At 42.5% G+C, this 19473-nt stretch overlaps 1 protein-coding gene across 3 annotated transcripts in view; it reads left to right on the forward strand.

Annotated features, from left to right (window-relative positions):
• Nucleotides 1–19473, forward strand: part of LOC137281895 (uncharacterized) — a 56776-nt gene that overhangs the window by 27784 nt on the left and 9519 nt on the right. For all 3 annotated transcript variants that reach the window (XM_067813598.1, XM_067813599.1, XM_067813602.1), the window contains 14 exons: nt 750–933; nt 1458–1593; nt 1815–2021; nt 3386–3628; nt 4606–4826; nt 6554–6630; nt 7634–7826; nt 8447–8579; nt 11184–11408; nt 12597–12836; nt 14138–14352; nt 14879–14964; nt 17330–17516; nt 18776–18896. In XM_067813598.1, the coding sequence (XP_067669699.1) occupies nt 750–933; nt 1458–1593; nt 1815–2021; nt 3386–3628; nt 4606–4826; nt 6554–6630; nt 7634–7826; nt 8447–8579; nt 11184–11408; nt 12597–12836; nt 14138–14352; nt 14879–14964; nt 17330–17516; nt 18776–18896 (2468 nt within the window). The remainder of the gene's footprint in view (nt 1–749; nt 934–1457; nt 1594–1814; nt 2022–3385; nt 3629–4605; nt 4827–6553; nt 6631–7633; nt 7827–8446; nt 8580–11183; nt 11409–12596; nt 12837–14137; nt 14353–14878; nt 14965–17329; nt 17517–18775; nt 18897–19473) is intronic.

Below are 19473 nucleotides of genomic sequence, written 5' to 3' on the forward strand. Positions count from 1 at the left end.
GCACCCATGCAGGACACTTGCTCCACCCATTTGAGACACGTACTCCAGCCATGTAAGACACGTGTGTGTAAACAAATCGGATCTGAACAAGACAATTCAGTGATTGTCACCATCCTATACGATAAAAGAGTATGTGTTTATGATTCACCATGAAATAATGACGTTACTAGGTGTTCGCAAAAAGGTGAGCGTATCCTGCCCCACCGGTGGCACCCGTCAGGTACACATGCAGACTCTACTCGGTCACAACAGGGAATTGCATGGGACATCAATTTTGTCACTGATGCATAAAATTTTAAAATTTCCTCCAGTTTACCATAAAACTTCTTGAAAGCTTAACTGCGGATTAAATTTTGTAAACTTGATCAAAATCACGTGCTCCGCCATAATGTGACACGTACCTCACCCTTGTAAGATACATGTAGGACACATGCTCCGCCCCAATATAACACATGCCTCACCCTTGTATGGACGCATTAGTATGAAGCATACTTTTCCATCCATGTTCTCAGTTCCTCATTCTACTGGCAGGTACCAAAATAGCTGACGCATGGTTTTCCTCTTGTATATATCGATGTTCATGATCTCTATCACTGGCTGCGATTTGCAAACTGGAATATTTACGGATTCAGTTGTGTGCGGGCTTATTGCTGAGTGGGGTTTTAAAAAACAAAGACAAATGGCATGCATTAACACAACACCAATAAATTCAATGTTTTTACCTAGCATTTGTATTTTCATTCTTCTAGAGCCAACCTGTCACTTCAGATAGGGAACAACACCATAACGTTCACTGCAGAGATGAAACCGAACGATTCGACACTGATCGGATCAGTTACCTTTGGAAACCTGACATCTTTTATCAACACTAGCCTCTCCAGTCCAGGGCACGAACACTACTTTGTCTTCACCATCCGGCCAGACTCCATTAGTGTGAGTAAATATTTTAAAAAGTCCGTGTTCCGCAATGACTGATCAAGTGATATATTGATGATGTTGTCCGAGAAAAACAACATTGTGCGTTTTGGATGTCGGTAAAAGATCGCCTTGCCTTCTTCATCTGATGCAACATGCGTTTTTGGGTGTCCTCGAGTCAGAACGGTGAAGTATCTGATCAACGAGCGACCAGGGGCCCGTTTCACAAAGCTCTCGTACGCCTCAGATCTCATAACTTATCTCGTAACGTTGGTGCTTCCTATGTTACAGTATAGAAATCGAAGGTAGGGATGCTACGAGGAAACTCACGAGATCTTAAGTTTACGAGTTCTTTGTGAAACGGGCCCTGTGCATTTTACACATGTACGTTACCGCTAACAATATGTACATGCTTGTGCGACCTAGCACACTGAGACTTGTGTGGCCTATTCTATCACCAATCCACTTACTTGAAACCATGTTATTCATATAGTGGCTAACTTGTTGGTGGCATGACCAATCTAACCACTTGTTGCTTCCAGATCGAGATTGACAAGACGGAAGTGACGCAACTGCCTCATATTTATGACAGCTTGAAGACTGACTATTTACGGTTCGAGAACATTGCGCCTAGGAAGATCAAGATGAACATTGGAAACATTCGCGGGGTTCGCAAAGGTACAGATAAAGAAACGTTAGGAGAAAGAAGGGAGCATTTATGGAAGTCTAGTTACTGGTTAAAACAACTGCAGCAGATTTTTGTCCACTCAGTATTTCAAATGGCATTGTGTAATCACAGTATTTCACTCTAAGGTCCATCCATACAGACTGACAAAGCATCCACATGATGGTGATCAACTTTCTACAACTTACCTAAAAATAACACTTTATGTTGAAAGTGCCCCTCACCAGGAACATGGCGTTAGGAAAACAAGCAGCGGCTTCTACAAGAGCTGATCAAACATCCCTCGTTGTTGATGGATTTGGCGGTACGTGTTGGCAGACAACCGCCATGGATTCTGCTCCGTGGTGGCAGGTGGACCTCAAGGGATACTACTACATCGACAGGGTCGTCATCCACCGCTTCAGCAAGTGCTCCGACTGCGGTAATAATACGTCTACTCAATTGCTTTCGTAATACAAGTGCAGCCATTTGTTTCACAATGGTGTTCCGGACACGTAATGAAACAGTTTTCTGGATGATTACGGGCGTTGAGTGAACCACTATGTTGTTAGAATTAAGACGTTTCGGGACGTTTCAATGCTGACATCATGTTCACAAACAAATGTTTATAATACTGAACAACAACGGAAGACGTACATACGTCTCATCTGGAATGGCGTTAACATTGCAATTTACCGAGTCATAGAATGTAAGGAAATGATTCTATATCGGATTCACTTGTCCATCTGTGTTTTCAAAAGTAACAACATTTGAAACATGTGTATTCTTGTACAGACCATGTATGTGTGTCCTGTTATCGCCATGTTTGGATTTTCAGTCTCAATGAATTACAGTCACTGGTGAGCGATTTTTAGCGAAGTTTATTTATAGAATCGCGGTACTACTTTCCAATCGTTTATTATCCAAATAGGGGTAAATTTTTTAAGGGCACTATGATTTGTAGAAGAACTTGGACGTCAGTTAAGCAAACTAAATGTTAATTTCATCCATCTTAGCTATGATGAAGAACACGAACTCAACGGATGCAAAATATCACAAAGATATTGTCGCTGGTGCTAAACCTAAGATATTAAAGTATGTATATTGTATTTTATAGCTAAATTGGATAGAATTATCATTAAAACGCCCGCAGGTTATCAGAAATGAACGGGCCACTGTAACTTGATGTCTGCAAAATACTTGACGATGGGCCATTATTAATCCCGTCGTTAGGTGACGTCATAAGTAGCTCAGCTGTTGAAGTTCAATCACCCACGGCTCGTAGTATCGGCAAGGGTCAAGGTCGAATGTCATCACTCAGTAGTAACCTCATCCGTGTTGTTCTATGACGTGTCTATGTTTGTAAAAACTGCCAGTGACCTCCGTCGTTAATTGTTCGCAGTAAATGCTTCTAGCCGATGCTGCTGTTTTTTATTAAAATTTTATTAAAACTTCTACCCATTTTAACTATAATAACAGTAACGCTAATGAAAGACCAAGGGCTCCTGCAAAGATAATGCACTGAAAGATAGCGTTATCCTTATAATAAGGGGAGCAGGTGGATAAGTATATAAGGCGCAGTATTTCTCGGTAGATTTCAGTCCTTTCTGTGTACCAAGAACCTATGGTATGTCATGAATAAAGTCTCACCCCACTTTGGCATCATGCCAGTGTCCGGGATTTTCACAAAAGCAGCAAACATCCGAGGCATACTATCCTTCACATGTAGGTAACGCCGTCATATAACAAGATTTCTGTTCAATGTGACGTTAAAGCATAATAATCATGACTGTATTTCGTTTGTAGTTAGATATTACCACGACTTACAAATCAAGGTCTACGAGAACGATCCCAAAGTTCAAGCGGATTCTGACTTTGTGAACTGCAACACGTACTTAGCCGAGAAGCCGTTCCCCATGAAGACTTCCCTGGATTGCCTGTCTGAAACTTTGGGGCGCTTTGTCCGAATCACACGCCTCACCACACCAGGCTCCGATGACGTCATGGCATTGTGTGAGGTGGAGGTGTTCGTGTCCAAATTAGTGAAGGGTGAGTATGGTCACAATCTAGTCATATACCCTGCTATCACATGCGTGATCGTGTGATACTCAGAAGCAATTCTGCCACTATTCATAATTCTTATTTTTCATAGTGACGAGTAATTTGCTCCCATGTGATAAAGTGCTGTCAACTAAACTGTGTTGCTGAAATCTTCGATCCCCTGTTTGAAATTACCCAATAAAGGGGACCCGTGAGTAGCAAATGTACTTTGAATACACAAGAACAACTATCAAGAAGACCCACACTGAATCCAAACATGAACACATGTTCTCAATGGCTCAGAAATATATATGTACACGTATATTTCATTATTTTTATTTATGTTTATTATAGGATATTTATATAGCGCACATATCTATCCATGTTTCCCTCGATCATTGGATGTCCTTCTCAGCGTCGCATCATATTATCAATCTTATCTTATCTCCCTGCGCACCGACTATATTGTGGCTCTCTCATCCTAAAGAGGTACCCAATTCACAGCTGGGTAGACTGGGACACATAGTCACAGTACTTTGTGCAAGTTTACTGCACGTTGCTGTACCTGCAACTTGGTGTATGCACGTGTTCATGTAGCCGCCATCTGGTCATATACCAACGGATTCGTGGGTTCTCTTAAGTGCACAGGGTTGTGCACTGCACATCAGGGCTTGTGACAACACTGAGTCTGCGCACAAAGTTGACTCCAAGGTTTTTACACCCAGACTCAGGTGGGCTCGATCCTGACACCTCAACCTCGCTGGATCACTAAGCCTGTCGCTTTAGCCAGCTCGAACACCTCGAAATAGTTGAACAAAGCCACTTGGTCAGTACAAGTATATGTGTTCGTTGATTGAAGAAACATGCTTGATCCAGGAAGTGGGAGGATGGATGGGGGTCAGCAGCTTACTAAGAACATTGAAGATTTTTCCATTTGCATTAAGTATTAATCTATTGCATTAATCGATGTATAATGTGGGTTCCAGGGCAGATATGGACCCCCTTCAGTTGTCCCCCGCCCCCACTAGCCGACATAAACCCTATGCGCATGTCCTACACTGCGACAGAAGCCACGGCGACCTACCAGTGTCAAGACGGATTCAGTGTCTGTGGCGGAAGTGACGTTATCAAGTGCAACTCTAGTGCTGGATGGTCGTCTCGCGAGATGTCATGTAAACAGACCACGTTCGAAGAGCCGGGTGATTTTGTGAGTGTGAATGCTTTCACAACTATGATAATAATCATATGTTGAAATAAAAAAGAAACCGTGAAGATTCGGGTTGGAAATACCAGAAGCCGTGGAACTGGCCTTCAGCAATACCTGTTTGTCGTTAGAGACGACTAACTGGATGAATGACTCTCTGACGTGGTTGACACATGTCATCACGCCCTTGTTGCATAAATCAATGGTCATAACGTTGATCACTGGATTAACTGTTTCAGGCTCGATTATGTACGGACCTGCCTCCATATAGCTGGAAAACTGTGTTACACAACCACCATCCGAGGGTGGATATTACTGATGAAGTCCAACCTTTCAAATGAAATAAAAGCTCCCGATGGTAGCCTAGTGGTTAAAGCGTTCGCTTGTGACATGGGTTCAATTCCCCACATGGATACAATGTGTGAAACCCATTTCTGGTGTCTGCTGGAATTCTGCTAAAAGCGGCGTAAAACCATGCTCATTCACTCCTTTTAAAAGTAAATAAATGTCAAATTGTGTATACTATTTAATACAGAGTCTAAAGAATATACTCGAAAAATATGTCTTGGTATGATTCTCTATAGATCAGAAAGAAGGGCCCATTCCATGAAACCTGAAGATGTTTTTCAAACCTGAGAACTAAAGATTTTGCAGCATATTTCGTTCATGTGCAAGCTTGCACCACTGTCTTTTCTAAAATTAAAACTATTATTTATCACACCTGACAGAACGTTATAGTGGTTACTATGTTTACTTGTCACGCTCAAGGCCTGAGTTCGATTCCCTACACGGTTACAACAGGTGAACATATCTATGGTGTAACCCGCCTTGACTATGCTGCAGTATTGCCAAAGGCGGCGTAAAACAATATTCCATAACTCAGTCATCCACTTACTCACTGCGTCTTGTTGTTCATTGTCTCTGGTTGTGACGTTGTAAACATCTAGTCCTCTGAAACAAGTGATGACGCAAAAACGACTAGTATTTGGAATGTCATTTTCATTATGGCCGATATAGCAGCCATCTTGAATAACTTGAATTACTCGGCTATACGCCACACAGTTAGATTTTGCTCTGGAACTGACACCCAGCTATATGCTCCGTTTTAGCCTTTATTGGCAAAAGCACTTTGCTCCTGTGTTTTATCAAATGCATTTACTCACGTCAGAAAACTGGGGATGCTAAATCTGTCAGCGTCATTTGCATCTCGTTATTCTTGTCTAACGGACAAATAGACATCTTGGCCTAGATTTTCGAAGTTGTCTTAGCGCTAAAATAGTCGTAAGTTAATGTTAATGTATGGCACTTACGACTGTCTTAGCTCTAAGAGAGCCTCGAAAATCTAGGCCCTGGACTGTATCATGTGCGGATTCAGATGGGGGTGCAGGGATGCGCTCCCCGACTTTCTCCCTGTAAGTGGGGGTGGCCATCGAAACTCTCGTGAAAAAGAAGTGTGCACCTCTGCTTTCTAAACAGGGTGCACCACCCTTTCTCAAAAAGCTGTAGCTGCCTCCGATAGTATGAATTGTAGTTTCTGTTTATTTATGTAGACGTTCCCAGTACCTTCGCACAGAAAGCGGGTTGTATTCGAGATGCCATTGACGGACACTGTAACTTTATGATATATTTACCTTGTTCATATATGAGCGAACTGGTTCTCTGAGTAATGCTCTAATAATGCATTGTAATGGCACCACAACATAATCTTGCCGAATGACGTCTGGTTTCAGCTTACAAGGGTGGACATTCAGTGTCCTCTGACAGTCGGCGATGTCCTCGAGGCCTGGGTGTCCTCCACTGACCGGCTGTAAGATCTCACTTAGAACGCTGTCGCACTTACATGTAGAGTGATGTTGATCTCAGAATAATATTCATATTGTGTATTTGATGAAATTAAAAATCGTCCATGTTGCTGTAATGATATGAGCGTGTTCTTCGGCTTTATAGATACTCATTTACTGTCTGCTTGTTTATTCAAGCAAGTTGTGTAGGTCATCGATCCGTGACTATAACAGTAATCAACTTGCAAGACGAGTGAACAATGGACAAATAAAGATGTTAGTTAGTTAGTTAGTTAGTTAGTTAGTTAGTTATGTTAACTGTCAATACTTAGTAGTTCCTTCTTAGCAACATAGTATATAGATGTACATATAGATGTTTCTTAATACTTCGCAATTAGATGTGGACATTGTGATATTGAAGCTGTTTCACCTGGTAGGAAATGTATAGTATTTACAAGATAAATGTTGTCGCTTTATGACCCTCCTATATGACTGACAGACCAGATGAAAATGGAACACCCTAACAATTGATAGTCATACATAAACCTGCATATTTGAGATCATTTTATACTCTAAGGTAAACGGAACGTTTTGTGTGGAACAAAATGAGATGCTGGCATATGCATTGAAGCACCTAATTCAATATTCGCTGAGTGTGAGTGAATATGAAACATTGCCAAAAAAACAGCGAAAAACAAGTGAGCTGAAACACACCAGCTCCATGTTTGATTCCAATGCCCAAACACAACAGACTGGTGCATATGGTAGACAGACTTCACATGTACCTTGTGGCAACAAACAGCTTGCAGTTCATGTTTGAATATATATAATGTGTAGAATTACTTAAGTATTTCATATGTCACGGGCTGTAGGGCAGCCTACTGGTTAAATTGTTTGCTCGACATGCCGAAGTCACAGGTTCGAATCCCCATACGGATATTATGTTTGAAGCCATGGTAATATTTAAATACTAAAGTCATTCACGTTTAGTCAACTCACTATTGACGTAAACTCTTGTGTGTATTTCAGGTCGATGATAATACTTCAAGCTGATAGTGAGACGATGCTTGCACTTTCATACACGAGGGCAACTGAAACATTACAGCTGACTCACGTTAAACCTGCAGCATCATCTTCCAGCACAACCGCAGAACACAGTCCCCCTCTGGTGGTCGACGAAGAGTGGCATGTTGTCATAGCCTTTCTGTCAGAACACATACTTGTGAGTTCACTTTGTCTACATATTTAATATTCAGTCGAATCACCCAAGCAGACGGTTCGGGACTGAGTTCGTGCGCAGCTCTGTTGATGACTTATGAGGATCTGTTGGTTACGATGTGTCCACGGACTAGTGAAATTTGCATCGGATGGGTCAGAAAAATACGTTACATCATATTTAAGACCACTCACCACCCAAAGGATTAACGACAACAGCAACAAAACAACTATTTTATCTTGCATTTGAATTGGCCACTGTTATGTTCATTTCAATTTGAACACTCACCTCGATCGTCTCCATCAAAATTCTTTCTTAACTGAATGTAGTATGTTTTCCTCACGCCTAGTGGCATCGTCGTTGTGGTAGGGTAACCTATAGCTAGTGGTTAAAGCGTTCGCTCGTCACGCCGAAGACCCGGGTTCGATTCCCCACATGGGTACTATGTATGAGTCCCATTTTAGGTGTCCCCTGCCGTGATATCGCTGGAATATTGCTAAAAGTGGCGTAAAACCAAAATCACTCACTCAATAGTGGCATCGTCATGTAATTCTAACTCATGTGGAGTTTGAATTTAGTGGAAATTTCTTTGGACTATGGAATTGCTTAGTCGCTTTTATTTACAGATTGAGATTAACGGTCGCCCTGTGATGACGTATCCCCATTACGTTTCACTCCACCAAATGCGAGTCTTTTCCAGTCCAGCTGGGTTCAAACTCAGGAAAGTCAGCATGTCTAAATGGAGGCACGCCTTTTTAGGTAGGCACAGAGAGATGGAAATCAGCTGAACAGTTGAGAACCCAGGAGAACCATTTGCCAACACCATGCGTTACTACTGCAGTTCGAATTGTACACGGGTAGTGAACTGTTCATATTTTGGAAATGTTCTTATTTTACAAGCATCTGCTGTTTTCATATAAAGCTCTACACTGTATTGATACACCACTTCGCACCTGGAGATTGCGGTCCTCGGAGATATTTTACCGCCGAGACGGGTAAGCGGAAGCTGGCACGGGTAATGGAGGCGAAGATCGATTTGATATGCCACAAGTGACGCTTAAAATGTTGAATGAAATATCTTTTACGTGTGTAATTAGTAAAAATGAGGTTAGAAATCTGAGAGCACAAGATGTGGAAATGGCTGTGTACGTTAATGGTGGCGATATTGTATTTTCACATAAAAATATTTTTCGAACCCAAGCGAGGGAAATACGTTGCCAGTTGAACCTTGGCATGCTTCGTTTGCATACAGAAAGACTGACCATTTTTCTCTATGTTGCGCAACCCTATTTGAAATACAGTTTGCCTGTGGTTTATGAAATAGGCATCTGTATTATTACCATTAAACATAATGCCTTGTATAGAGAATATAGAGAACTTGGGCTGGGAGGTTAACCCGGATACCCGGACCAGTTATGATCACGTGACTAAAAGCTTAAACAATGTAATACGTCATTCTTTCATGATTAGAAACGTGAAGATCAAGTTTAGAATTACGACTAACGAGATCGGTTGGGCAGGCTCGCTGACATGGTTGACATATTTCACCGTATCCCAATAGCATAGGTCATGTTCATGCTATTGATCACTGGATTGTCTGATCCACACTTGCTTATTTATAGACTGCTGTCATATAGCTGGAATATTTGTGAATGTGGCGTAAAACTAAACTCACTCTGAATATAATACAGTTGATGAAGAAAAATGATATCATGCGTGAACACAAATAGTATCTGGGTAGGTGTGATAACAGGAGTGGGGTACCCGGGTAGAAAATTTGGACCTGTCCCAGCCCTACAGTGAATCAAGGAAAGCTTCAACAGGCACATGTTCAAATATGCATACACATAACAGAAGCGGTCGAAGCCTCGTTTTCAAAGCCATTTCCGGCGTCCTTGACATGATTCTGCTGGAATACTGCGAAATGCTGTGTACCGCTATTCATCCATTCATATCCGTAAATAACCTTGACCCACAAATTTATTAATGTAAAGAAAGTAGTGATTCTTTCAGTGGTTCGAGGACACGATAGTTCAAGCATCATCCTCGGTCGTCCATGGTCTTATATTTCCATACCAATATTGGATATGACTCATTTCCCTATATCATGCAGAACAATTGCTTGGTTTACGATTGCGAAGTGCCGTCACACTTTCCATCTCATGCCCGTAGTACGGCAGCATAAAAAGAAATTAAATGTTTCTCGGGCACATATTTTTCAAACGTTATGAGGGTGGTGGGACTTTTTAAAAGTTTTGATTGAAAAAAAAAGTGACGTTGGAACACATGTTTTTCTCTCTCAGAAATACAGCTTGGGGAGTTTAGCACGTGTTAATGAGATATAGATTCCATGACACTTGTTCATACAGACACTCAGTCTTGTAGTGGACTAATGGATGATCGGGACGCGTCAAAATTTTTTTTTTAAATGGCAATGAAGAATTGTCACGCGCACAAGTAAAAGTGGCGCTCTGATGTCCGAGAGACATTTCATATTTTTTACTTAGCTGAACTTCCCACACCTCTGCTGTATATTAGCATGGTCTGGTAAGCAAAAACAGAATCGAGAAAAACAACATTAATTTTGTTTATCAAGGATGCTACATTCGACCTCTTATGGCATAATGGATTCCATTCCAATACTCCGTAAAACATGGATTATGTGTAATTTCCGTGTTCACATGGAGACTGGATTTACCCAAACTTGTTTGTAAAAGTAAATGACAAAAGTTTAATATCCAACACATAATTAAAGTACTCGTAGGAGAAACATGCCCTGTCAGTATGTAAACCTTTGCTTGTTTCATGCATGGCAACCATCAAACATAGATGTATACCTTCCTGGTGTTTGCATGTGGCATTGCAGTATTTTGATTCAGTTGTCACCCAGTCTTGACACAAAAGCTATGAGTAACTTTTGATCCGTCGCTGTCGACTACAAGTTAATGGTACAGTTAAACCTTGAGGGCTTCATAGTGAAGAATACGTCTTTGTGGATAACAACTGTTTGTTTATTGAATAGAGAGATGTTTTGGGCAGGTCCTTACGAAATCAGCAAACTGAGAGTGACCACACCCAACTCATGGTTATCAATAAAGTCCTAGGCCTATATTTTTGAAACTCTCTTAGCGCTAAGATAGCCGTATGTTAATGTTAATGTATGGCACGGCTATCTTAGCGCTAAGAGAGCTTCGAAAATATAGGCCCTAGTCTTAATTCACCATCTTCTAGAAAGCTGAAAAAAACAATTGCTCATACTGAGAGGAGAGACTAGTGGGTGGCCCTGTGATTTCCTAAGCTATTCACCACATGTTCTTGTACTTACCATTCTACAGCTGAGTAATAATGTTATGTCTGTGTCAGAGCCTCCCCTGGTGAACTTTGCTCGCGACAAGACGTGCACAGCAAACAGCAATGTCCTCGCGGCCAAGTCGGTGGTGGACGGGGACGACAAGATGTCCGGTTCGTGCTGGTCAGCTACGGCATCGAGCGACCCAGTATGGTGGCAGGTGGATCTAGGCGGTTACTACATTGTCACGAAGGCTGAAATATCCAGCAGGAGACGCTGTGGTACTGAATGTAATGCGAGTAAGTGAAAATTGGGGCGTTTCAAATATAACAAAAATACACCGAGTTTCCTTAATACCAGACTCGTAAAGGTCTTGGTTTGAATATTCATCTTTCGTAACCCATCCTTGTAAGAAGTGACTAACGGGATCAGGTGATGGGGCTCGCTGGATGACATATGCCATCGGTTCCTAATTGCACAGATCGATTAAACGCAGTTGACCACTGGATTGTCTGGTTGATACTCGATTATGTACATACCACCGCCATATACCTGGAATATTGCTGGATGCGGCGTAAAACTAAACTCACGTCACTCATTAATACTCTTTCAGGACACAGAATTGTAGGGTCGGGGGTTTTCCAGTTGTATTTTCTACGTTGTTCCTGAAATGTGGTAACTTACAGCTTGTTAGTTGTTACCGTGAGGGAATAGTCAGTAATACAAGAAACAATACATAGTCGGCAAAATAGTTCCAAGAAGGTAAGAAAGTGGGTCACCGGGTTGCCTGTCCGAATTTTACAGACCGTCATCATATGTACGGCATTCGGCAAAAAACAAGCACACCCAACATGTTCAGCTTGACCTTATCAAGTGAATACTCATGCATTGCGGAACCATGATGGGTCTATTATTGTGAAGGGGTGCGCCTTTGTCAGTGGATTGTCAACAACATGTCCGAACAGCCGCGACAAGGTTCTCAGTGTCGAGAAATCGTCAACAATGTCCTAACTTTCTCTAAAAAAGAAGGAACAGACGGTTCAATGTTTCGGATGTATGCATGCTTCGCACGAAAGCAACATGTATAAAATTCTCTGCTCCCCTATTGAATGAAATTAACTTGACCTGCTGCTTATGCCATTTGAGCTCCCGAGTCGTGCATAGGTAGAGTAGCTCAGGTCAAGCCGTAGGTCAGGTCAAGCTGTAGAATTTTCAGCGAATTGTGTCAAGAGCTGGTGTTACAGTAAGGACAGAAAATGCGTCCCTCTTTCACGACCACCTGGTGTCATCAGTGATGTTCAGTGCCTCATCCATTAACGTTTACCTTATAGGTCCGGTGGAATTAGGTGTCGGCACCTAATCGAGACTACCCTCAGGCATTGGCGATTCAAGTTGATTCAATCTTGAATGTAACCTTCCCATGATTCACAGATACACGTAATTCCTTGAAAGTCATAAATCTGAAATTGTGCTGTCTTTTATTACAGCCAAACAACTTCATGATTTCTCAGTAGATGTGTTTATGGATGACCCTACAAAGACGGAGGACACTGGACGCCGGTGCTACACTTACGATGGGACCTTCCCTCTGGGTACCACCCAGTCATTCGTCTGTCAATCCCCTATCCCGGGTAGATACGCCCGACTTACCAGACAGAAGGTCAGGCCTGAAGATGAGTTTACTGTGTGCGAAGTTAAGGTGTTTGGTAACAAAGTGATAAAGAAAGGTGAGCAACATACAGTCTTCCTGAGAGAGTCAAGGCTGCTTTGGTTGTCTGCTTGTTGCTTAACTCCACATTCAGTAATATATATTCAGCTATCATATACAGTCCAATACTCAACATGGTGAGCATCGGTTTTAGTGGTTTGGATACGATGACAGGTGTCAACCAGGTCAGCAGTAGTAGTAGCAGTGATCATCTGCGAAATTGGGAACCAGTGGTATGTGTCAAGCTAGTCAACGAGCCTGATCACCCGATGCCTTAATCGCCTCTTACAACAAGCTGATGACTATTCTAACCCTGACTAATAGCTAAAGCAGCAGCAGTAGTAGTAGAGGCAGCAGCTGTAATAGTAGTAGTAGTAGTAGTAGTAGTAGTAGTAGCATCAGCATCAGCAACTGTAGTAGTAGTAGTATTGGCAGCAGCTGTAGTAGTAGCAGCAGCAGCAACTGTAGTAGTAGTATTGGCAGCGGCGGTAGCAGTAGTAGTAGTAGTGGTAGCAGCAGCAGTAGTAGTGGCAGCAGCTGTAGTAGTAGTAACAGTAGCAGTAGTAGTAGTAGCTTTAATTTGCTGGTGTGCCGTCAGTTAGCCTATTAACTATGATCACGCACAAACACCACACTGATATTTCCCGGATACCCAGCCGAAGACGTTGGGATTACATTTATATTTCGGCAACTGTGTAGTAGTCAGTGGGTCGGGTGGTTAAACTGTGTGCGTGGAGACCTGTGTGACTGGGATAACTGCCTAACACGATACAATGCATCACAGCTACGTCCGGTTTACTGCGCCGTTTTAAAATAACATTGCCGCTGCTGCTGCTGATTTAGTGGGTGAATGAGTGAGTGGGTGAGTTGAGATTTAGAGTGACTTCGGCAATGTTGCAGCCATATCATGACTATAACAGTATATATATGTATTTACTTTGATAATAAATAAAAGTTATTTCGTAAAATCTGTTAACAAGGACATTGAATCAGACAGGAAGTTAACTAACTCTTGTATAACTAGCATGTTAGCATTTAATCATTTCTTATAATAAAGGACAATGCAATAAAAAAAACGGGCTATAGATCACCAACAACTGAAGGTAGATCGCCATACTTGGAATCATCGGGACTTACAGGACCTTTGCCACCTGCATGGACCCTTGCTGAATTTACATTATTTCTTCAAATGCTGGTTATTTTAGCACAATTCAGCCATACATTAAGAAAAGATGTACACTAAATATCACAATCACGGATAGTGTACATGTGCTGCTGATTTAAATCTGATCTCAGTAGATGGTCTTAACGTCTTCACAGACTCCGGACCCTATGACTGTGTCCTCCCACCTCCCCCACTGGACGGAGCCAATGCGGAAGTCCGATACACGCATACCCGGATGCAGGCCATCTACACATGCAAGGCAGGTTATGCCCCTTGTGGTTTGGAATCACCTACGTGCGCATGCGTTGGAGGCATCTGGCAAGCTATCAGAGGATCCTGCTACCAGAGAGTGTACAGATACCCTCGAGTTGTGAGTATGCCACTGTGGATGGTACAGATGGTAAGAGAATCTGTGGTTTGCCTAATGCATTATCAAAATAAATGCAAAAGGCTGGAAAGTTGTAAATGATGCAGCTCAGATACTGAGTGAGTTTAGTTTTACGCCGCACTAAGCAATATTCCAGCTATATGTCGCTGGTTTATAAATCATCGAGTTTATGCCCATTCCACAGAACAATTTTAGCCCTAAGGTGATCGCAACTCCTATACCTTAACATAACCTTGCGACTGTCGTAGCGGTATGATCGCTTAGGGGTACGGGGCCCTGAACAGACAATACTATGATCAACAGCTTGAGCATCGATCTGCGCAATTGGGGTACCATGACACGTGTCCACCAAGCCTGATCGCCGACCCCATTGGTCGCCTCTTACAACAAGCATGGGTTGCTGAAGACAGATTGTCACCCGGATCTTCATTGGTCCAGCTTAGATAGAGATTACTTGTAAAATGTGGTTGTAAAGAAAGATACTTTGGCATTTCGTCTACTGTTTCAGAGCAGTTCCACAGATATCTTACTGAATTGTCCGATGGTGTATTCCACAAGGTTCCACATATTTGCAACACCAACATTAGGGCAACAGTAAGTATTATCACACTGGCGTCAAGAATATTTATGAAAAATGCATTCTTCAAAATCTGAATTCAAAGTATGGTACGATGATCAAATTCTCATGCTGCCCAATCTGTTCCTTCTTCTATACACAGAATGGGAAGAAATTAGGACTGATTTTCTACGCCCGTGTGTTGAATTCATTTTATTATATCTGAATCCGTACTCATCCACCTGTACAGGAGTAGATTTGTGCACATACATCAGTGCAATATAGAATATGAACGTAAACACGTACGAGACACGTTCCAATATAAACATACTCAGAAAAGTGTTTAAACCCTAAACTGAAGTTACATATCGTTTGCCCGCTTACCGTAGATGAACACGTTTGGAGCCTGAGACGTTCGACCCTCACACGCATTATTAACACGACTGTCGAGTTGAGACAAGTTAAAAGTTGAACAGACATTAAAAACTGAAATCATTCGATATTTTCCTAAAATATGCTTCCTAACCGATGCAGCTGTAATGTTTATTAAAAAACATAAACCACCTGCTGTGGGAAATGCGTTTATGTGCAAACTGTTACTGAAACAACACATACCCGACCCCTGAAAACAGAACTAAATTTACTTCGAGGTAAACAAGATTAAATGCTAAAATCCACTCCAAGAGGGCGCACATACATATTTGTGTTAAAGTATCCCCGGGGCAAATGGAAACGTGTACACAGGACATCGGAATCGGTCATGGATAGATGAATAGTATACTGTGTCAAAAAAGAAACTTCACAAAATGTAATTTTTAAAAATAATAACTAATGTTTCTCTGATGATACATCTACGTATCCGAAATGGGATCTCTATCTTTCGACTCAAGACAAACGTGAGCGAAAACCAGTCAATATCATCCATTCGTCGTGGTAATGACGTTAGTGCCAAATCTGGTTTTGCACGTGCACTCGATCACGTGATCTTCGCATCGAAGTTTTCTTCATTTGCACGCGTTTGCATTGGCTTCGAGAATGGAAAAAACACACTTTAAACCACACTTCTTACGGTACTTTAAATGCCACGATTGTCAAATGTGCAACCTGAACGTGCCGTTGACATGTTGCAAGCGGGAAGTTCAGTTATTGATGTCGCAATGTACAATGTACTGTGTATGACTTGAGAGGTCGTCTACAACAAACTGGCACCACTTCTGATCGCCCAAGCTCGGGTCGTCCACGTGTAACGTCACGAGCAGAAGACGTTCTACGTCACCTACATGACAAACTTCTGCCGGCTACACGAACCAGGGCTGAGATGTTTAGAGGTCGACTGTTCTCACAGACCATTCGAAATCGGTTGCGGATTGCCAATCTCCATTCTCGACGTCCATATCGTGGGCCAGTATTGACGCCGTTTCATCACCGTCAGCGTCTGCTGTGGGCCCAACGTCACCTCCGATGGACCCAGAGCGATTGGAATCGAGTCGTCTTTGTTGATGAATCCAGGTTTACCCTCAGATTCGCGGACGGCAGGCATAGAGTACGGAGACGGCCTTTCTGAACGGTATACCCAATGTTGTGTACAGGAAGTTGACAGTTTCCGGGACGGAAATTGCAGGGGGTGGGGTGCTTTCTGTGGGAACAGCCGTTCCCGACTTCTGGCCATCCGTGGAAACCTCGCAACTGCTGCTTACCGCGACCAGGTGCTCACCCCTGAACTCGTTCCTTTCATGGCGGTTCATGGCCCAGGTCTATAGCCCAGGTCGTTGACACGAAATTTCCTTCAAAACGAGGTCCCCTGACCATAATCCATTAGAGCACGTTTGAGATGCACTTGGGAGAAGGCTTCGTGGTCTTAGGCACCTCAGAATTTGCATGAACTTGGCGCTGCCTTGCAAGAGCAGTAGTGCAGGATCCCCAACCACGTGTTCACAAGCATCAGGCAGTCGATGAGGAGACGATGTTTGGCAGTGGTGAATGCGCGGAGCAGCCATACGCAATATTGAACTGAGAAATTTCGATTTCTTTATTCGTGTGACTTGTCATTCTGTATACCCATTAGGTGTAGCCTAATGGAACTGATTGTGGCACTGTTATTGTATCGAGTACATCACACAGATCACAGCAATGAAATAATACCAATTTAACCATCTTACCATCTCTTGTTCTTTTAGAGTGCCCAGAAGAAAGAATGTGAATTTTCTTTTTTAACTCAGTATATATAAGCACACTAGCTGAGGTTAGTAAATACCTTGTTTCTTCAACGCCACACTCCGCAATATTCCACCTATATAACCACATGTTCCAGTGATTGACATCATGAGCATATATCTTTACAATTAGGATACGAAGGCACAGCCGCTGAACAATAGGCCGCAGTATCTTTCTATCTTGTTTCAGTGTAAGCATAAGCCTACGGGATGACGGGAAGCACTTCTTGAACCTGAAGATTTTCTTCAACCATAGATACTACCAAAATGTCTCACGGGTATCCAACAGCAAGGAGGACGTCCAGTCTGATGTGTTTCCGTTTGTTATCGGAGAGGAATTCCATGTGGTTATCTCCTACTTCACCAACTCTTTCAGTGTGAGTCTGCAGATCCAGTGCATGTACTAGGGGAGAGCATCGGGGTAGGGAATCGTAGGTTGGTTAGTGTTAGTAGGTGTGTCTATTGAATAGCGTAGGTGTAGTGAATCATAGGTGAGACGACAGTAGGTGTGTCTCTTGACTAGCATAGGTGTTATGAATCATGGGTGAGACGCCAGCAGGTGTGTCACTTGAATAGCATTGATATTGTGAATCATAGGTATGTACTAATTCCACGTGTTCTGATTTTACAATGACGTTCATGGTCATAGGTTGGCCACAGTTAGGTGTGGCATAAAAACATTTTATGCGGTCTTGGTCACCGGTGAGATATGGCCACGATGAGCATAGTGTTTAAAGGGAGATCTGGAAGTTGCCGTGGCATGTTGGAGACTCTTTCAAGCTAGACATTACCTCTGCCCTTCCTTACCTGCATGGAACTATGTTGCCTTCTACGCATTGTTTCTTGTATTACTGGTCATTTCCCTCACGACAACGCTTGGTAACTACTAACGAGGTGTACGTTACCACATGTCCGGAAAAATATACGTAGGCCCTTTTATCCAGATTTCCTGAAGGGGCATTAAGGAGTGAGTGAGTTTAGTTTTACGCCTCACTCCGCAATATTTCAGCTCTATGGTGGCGGTTTGTAAATAACCAAGTCTGCAGTAGACAATCCAGTGATCAACACCAGGGGCCTTGTTCTATGTAGCTTGGATGTCAACCAAGTCAGCGAGTCTGACCACCCGATCCCGTTAGTCGCCTCTTACCACAAGCATGAATTTCTGAAGTTTAATTCTGACCCTGACCTTCGCGAGTCTCACAGGTTCGAGGCTGGTACCGAATACGTCTACGCAGTCTGACGTCAAGTGTAAACCAATGTGTGCATCAGTGTCATTGGCGTGACTTCGTTTCAATATGTGAGTGAGTGAGTGAGTTGGGGTTTGAATACTTATTTCAATTATATCACGGTGCCTCAGAATAGTGCGGGACATATGTGTTGTGTACTTTTATTAACGGCGCTTCCAGGTATATCATTTATATTAAAAGATGTCAATGTGATGTGGTGAGTTAGTGAGTGAGTGTGGCACTAAAACAGTGTGTAAGTTTATATCACGTCGCGAGTTTAACGGGATGGAGGTCTAATTAATTTGGTGGTTAGTGCCACAATTCACATGATTCGGTCACAGCAAGCTCTGCCAATGAAAACGGTTCAGCTACCCTTCCTCAACACCAGTAAAATATCATGTATATTTCAGATTGAGGCCAACTCTGTTCCCCTAGTGACCGCCTTGCCCAGTACAGTCCATGACGGGGTCGTTCCTGAAGTTTCACTTTGGGGACCAATGGCCGTTCGGGAACTACGGTTTGAGATGCCAAGTGGGTGATCAGACGACCGTGTACAGGCATTGTTTATTGATTCTGAGGTTGGGTCTTTGTAAATTCAAATAATATTGAGTGTCAATGGACGCGCTGTTGTGTCTTCGAACTGTCTTGTCAGTCTCTTGATTGTCTGGATAGTGAGTGATTTGGGTTTTACGCTTGTCTTAGCAATATTCCAGAAATATCACGATGGGGGACTTCAGAAATGATTTTTTCATACATTGTACCCATGTGGAGAATTGAACCTGGGAATTGAACCTGGGAATTGAACCTGGGTCTCCGACATGCCGAGCGAAGCGGCTGCTAAAAAGAAGTCGCAGTCATGTCGCAGACCTACTCATATACAATATTAGGCAAACAAGGCTTATTTTTGTAAACTTGATGCTTCCCAAAGATAAACATTCTTTTCGCAATATTCATGTTTCCAAGCAGTGGTAGTGTGGAAGCATGGCTACCAAACAATGGTGTGTACAAAACTATATCTTTCGTGTGTCCTAACTGTTACGGTGTTTATGGCTGAAACCAATTTTCCAGCCAAATAACACCAAGTAACATAGACCGTAAGGAACATCAT

The sequence above is a fragment of the Haliotis asinina genome, chromosome 4 (assembly GCF_037392515.1).
Source record: "Haliotis asinina isolate JCU_RB_2024 chromosome 4, JCU_Hal_asi_v2, whole genome shotgun sequence".
NCBI lineage: Eukaryota > Metazoa > Mollusca > Gastropoda > Lepetellida > Haliotidae > Haliotis > Haliotis asinina.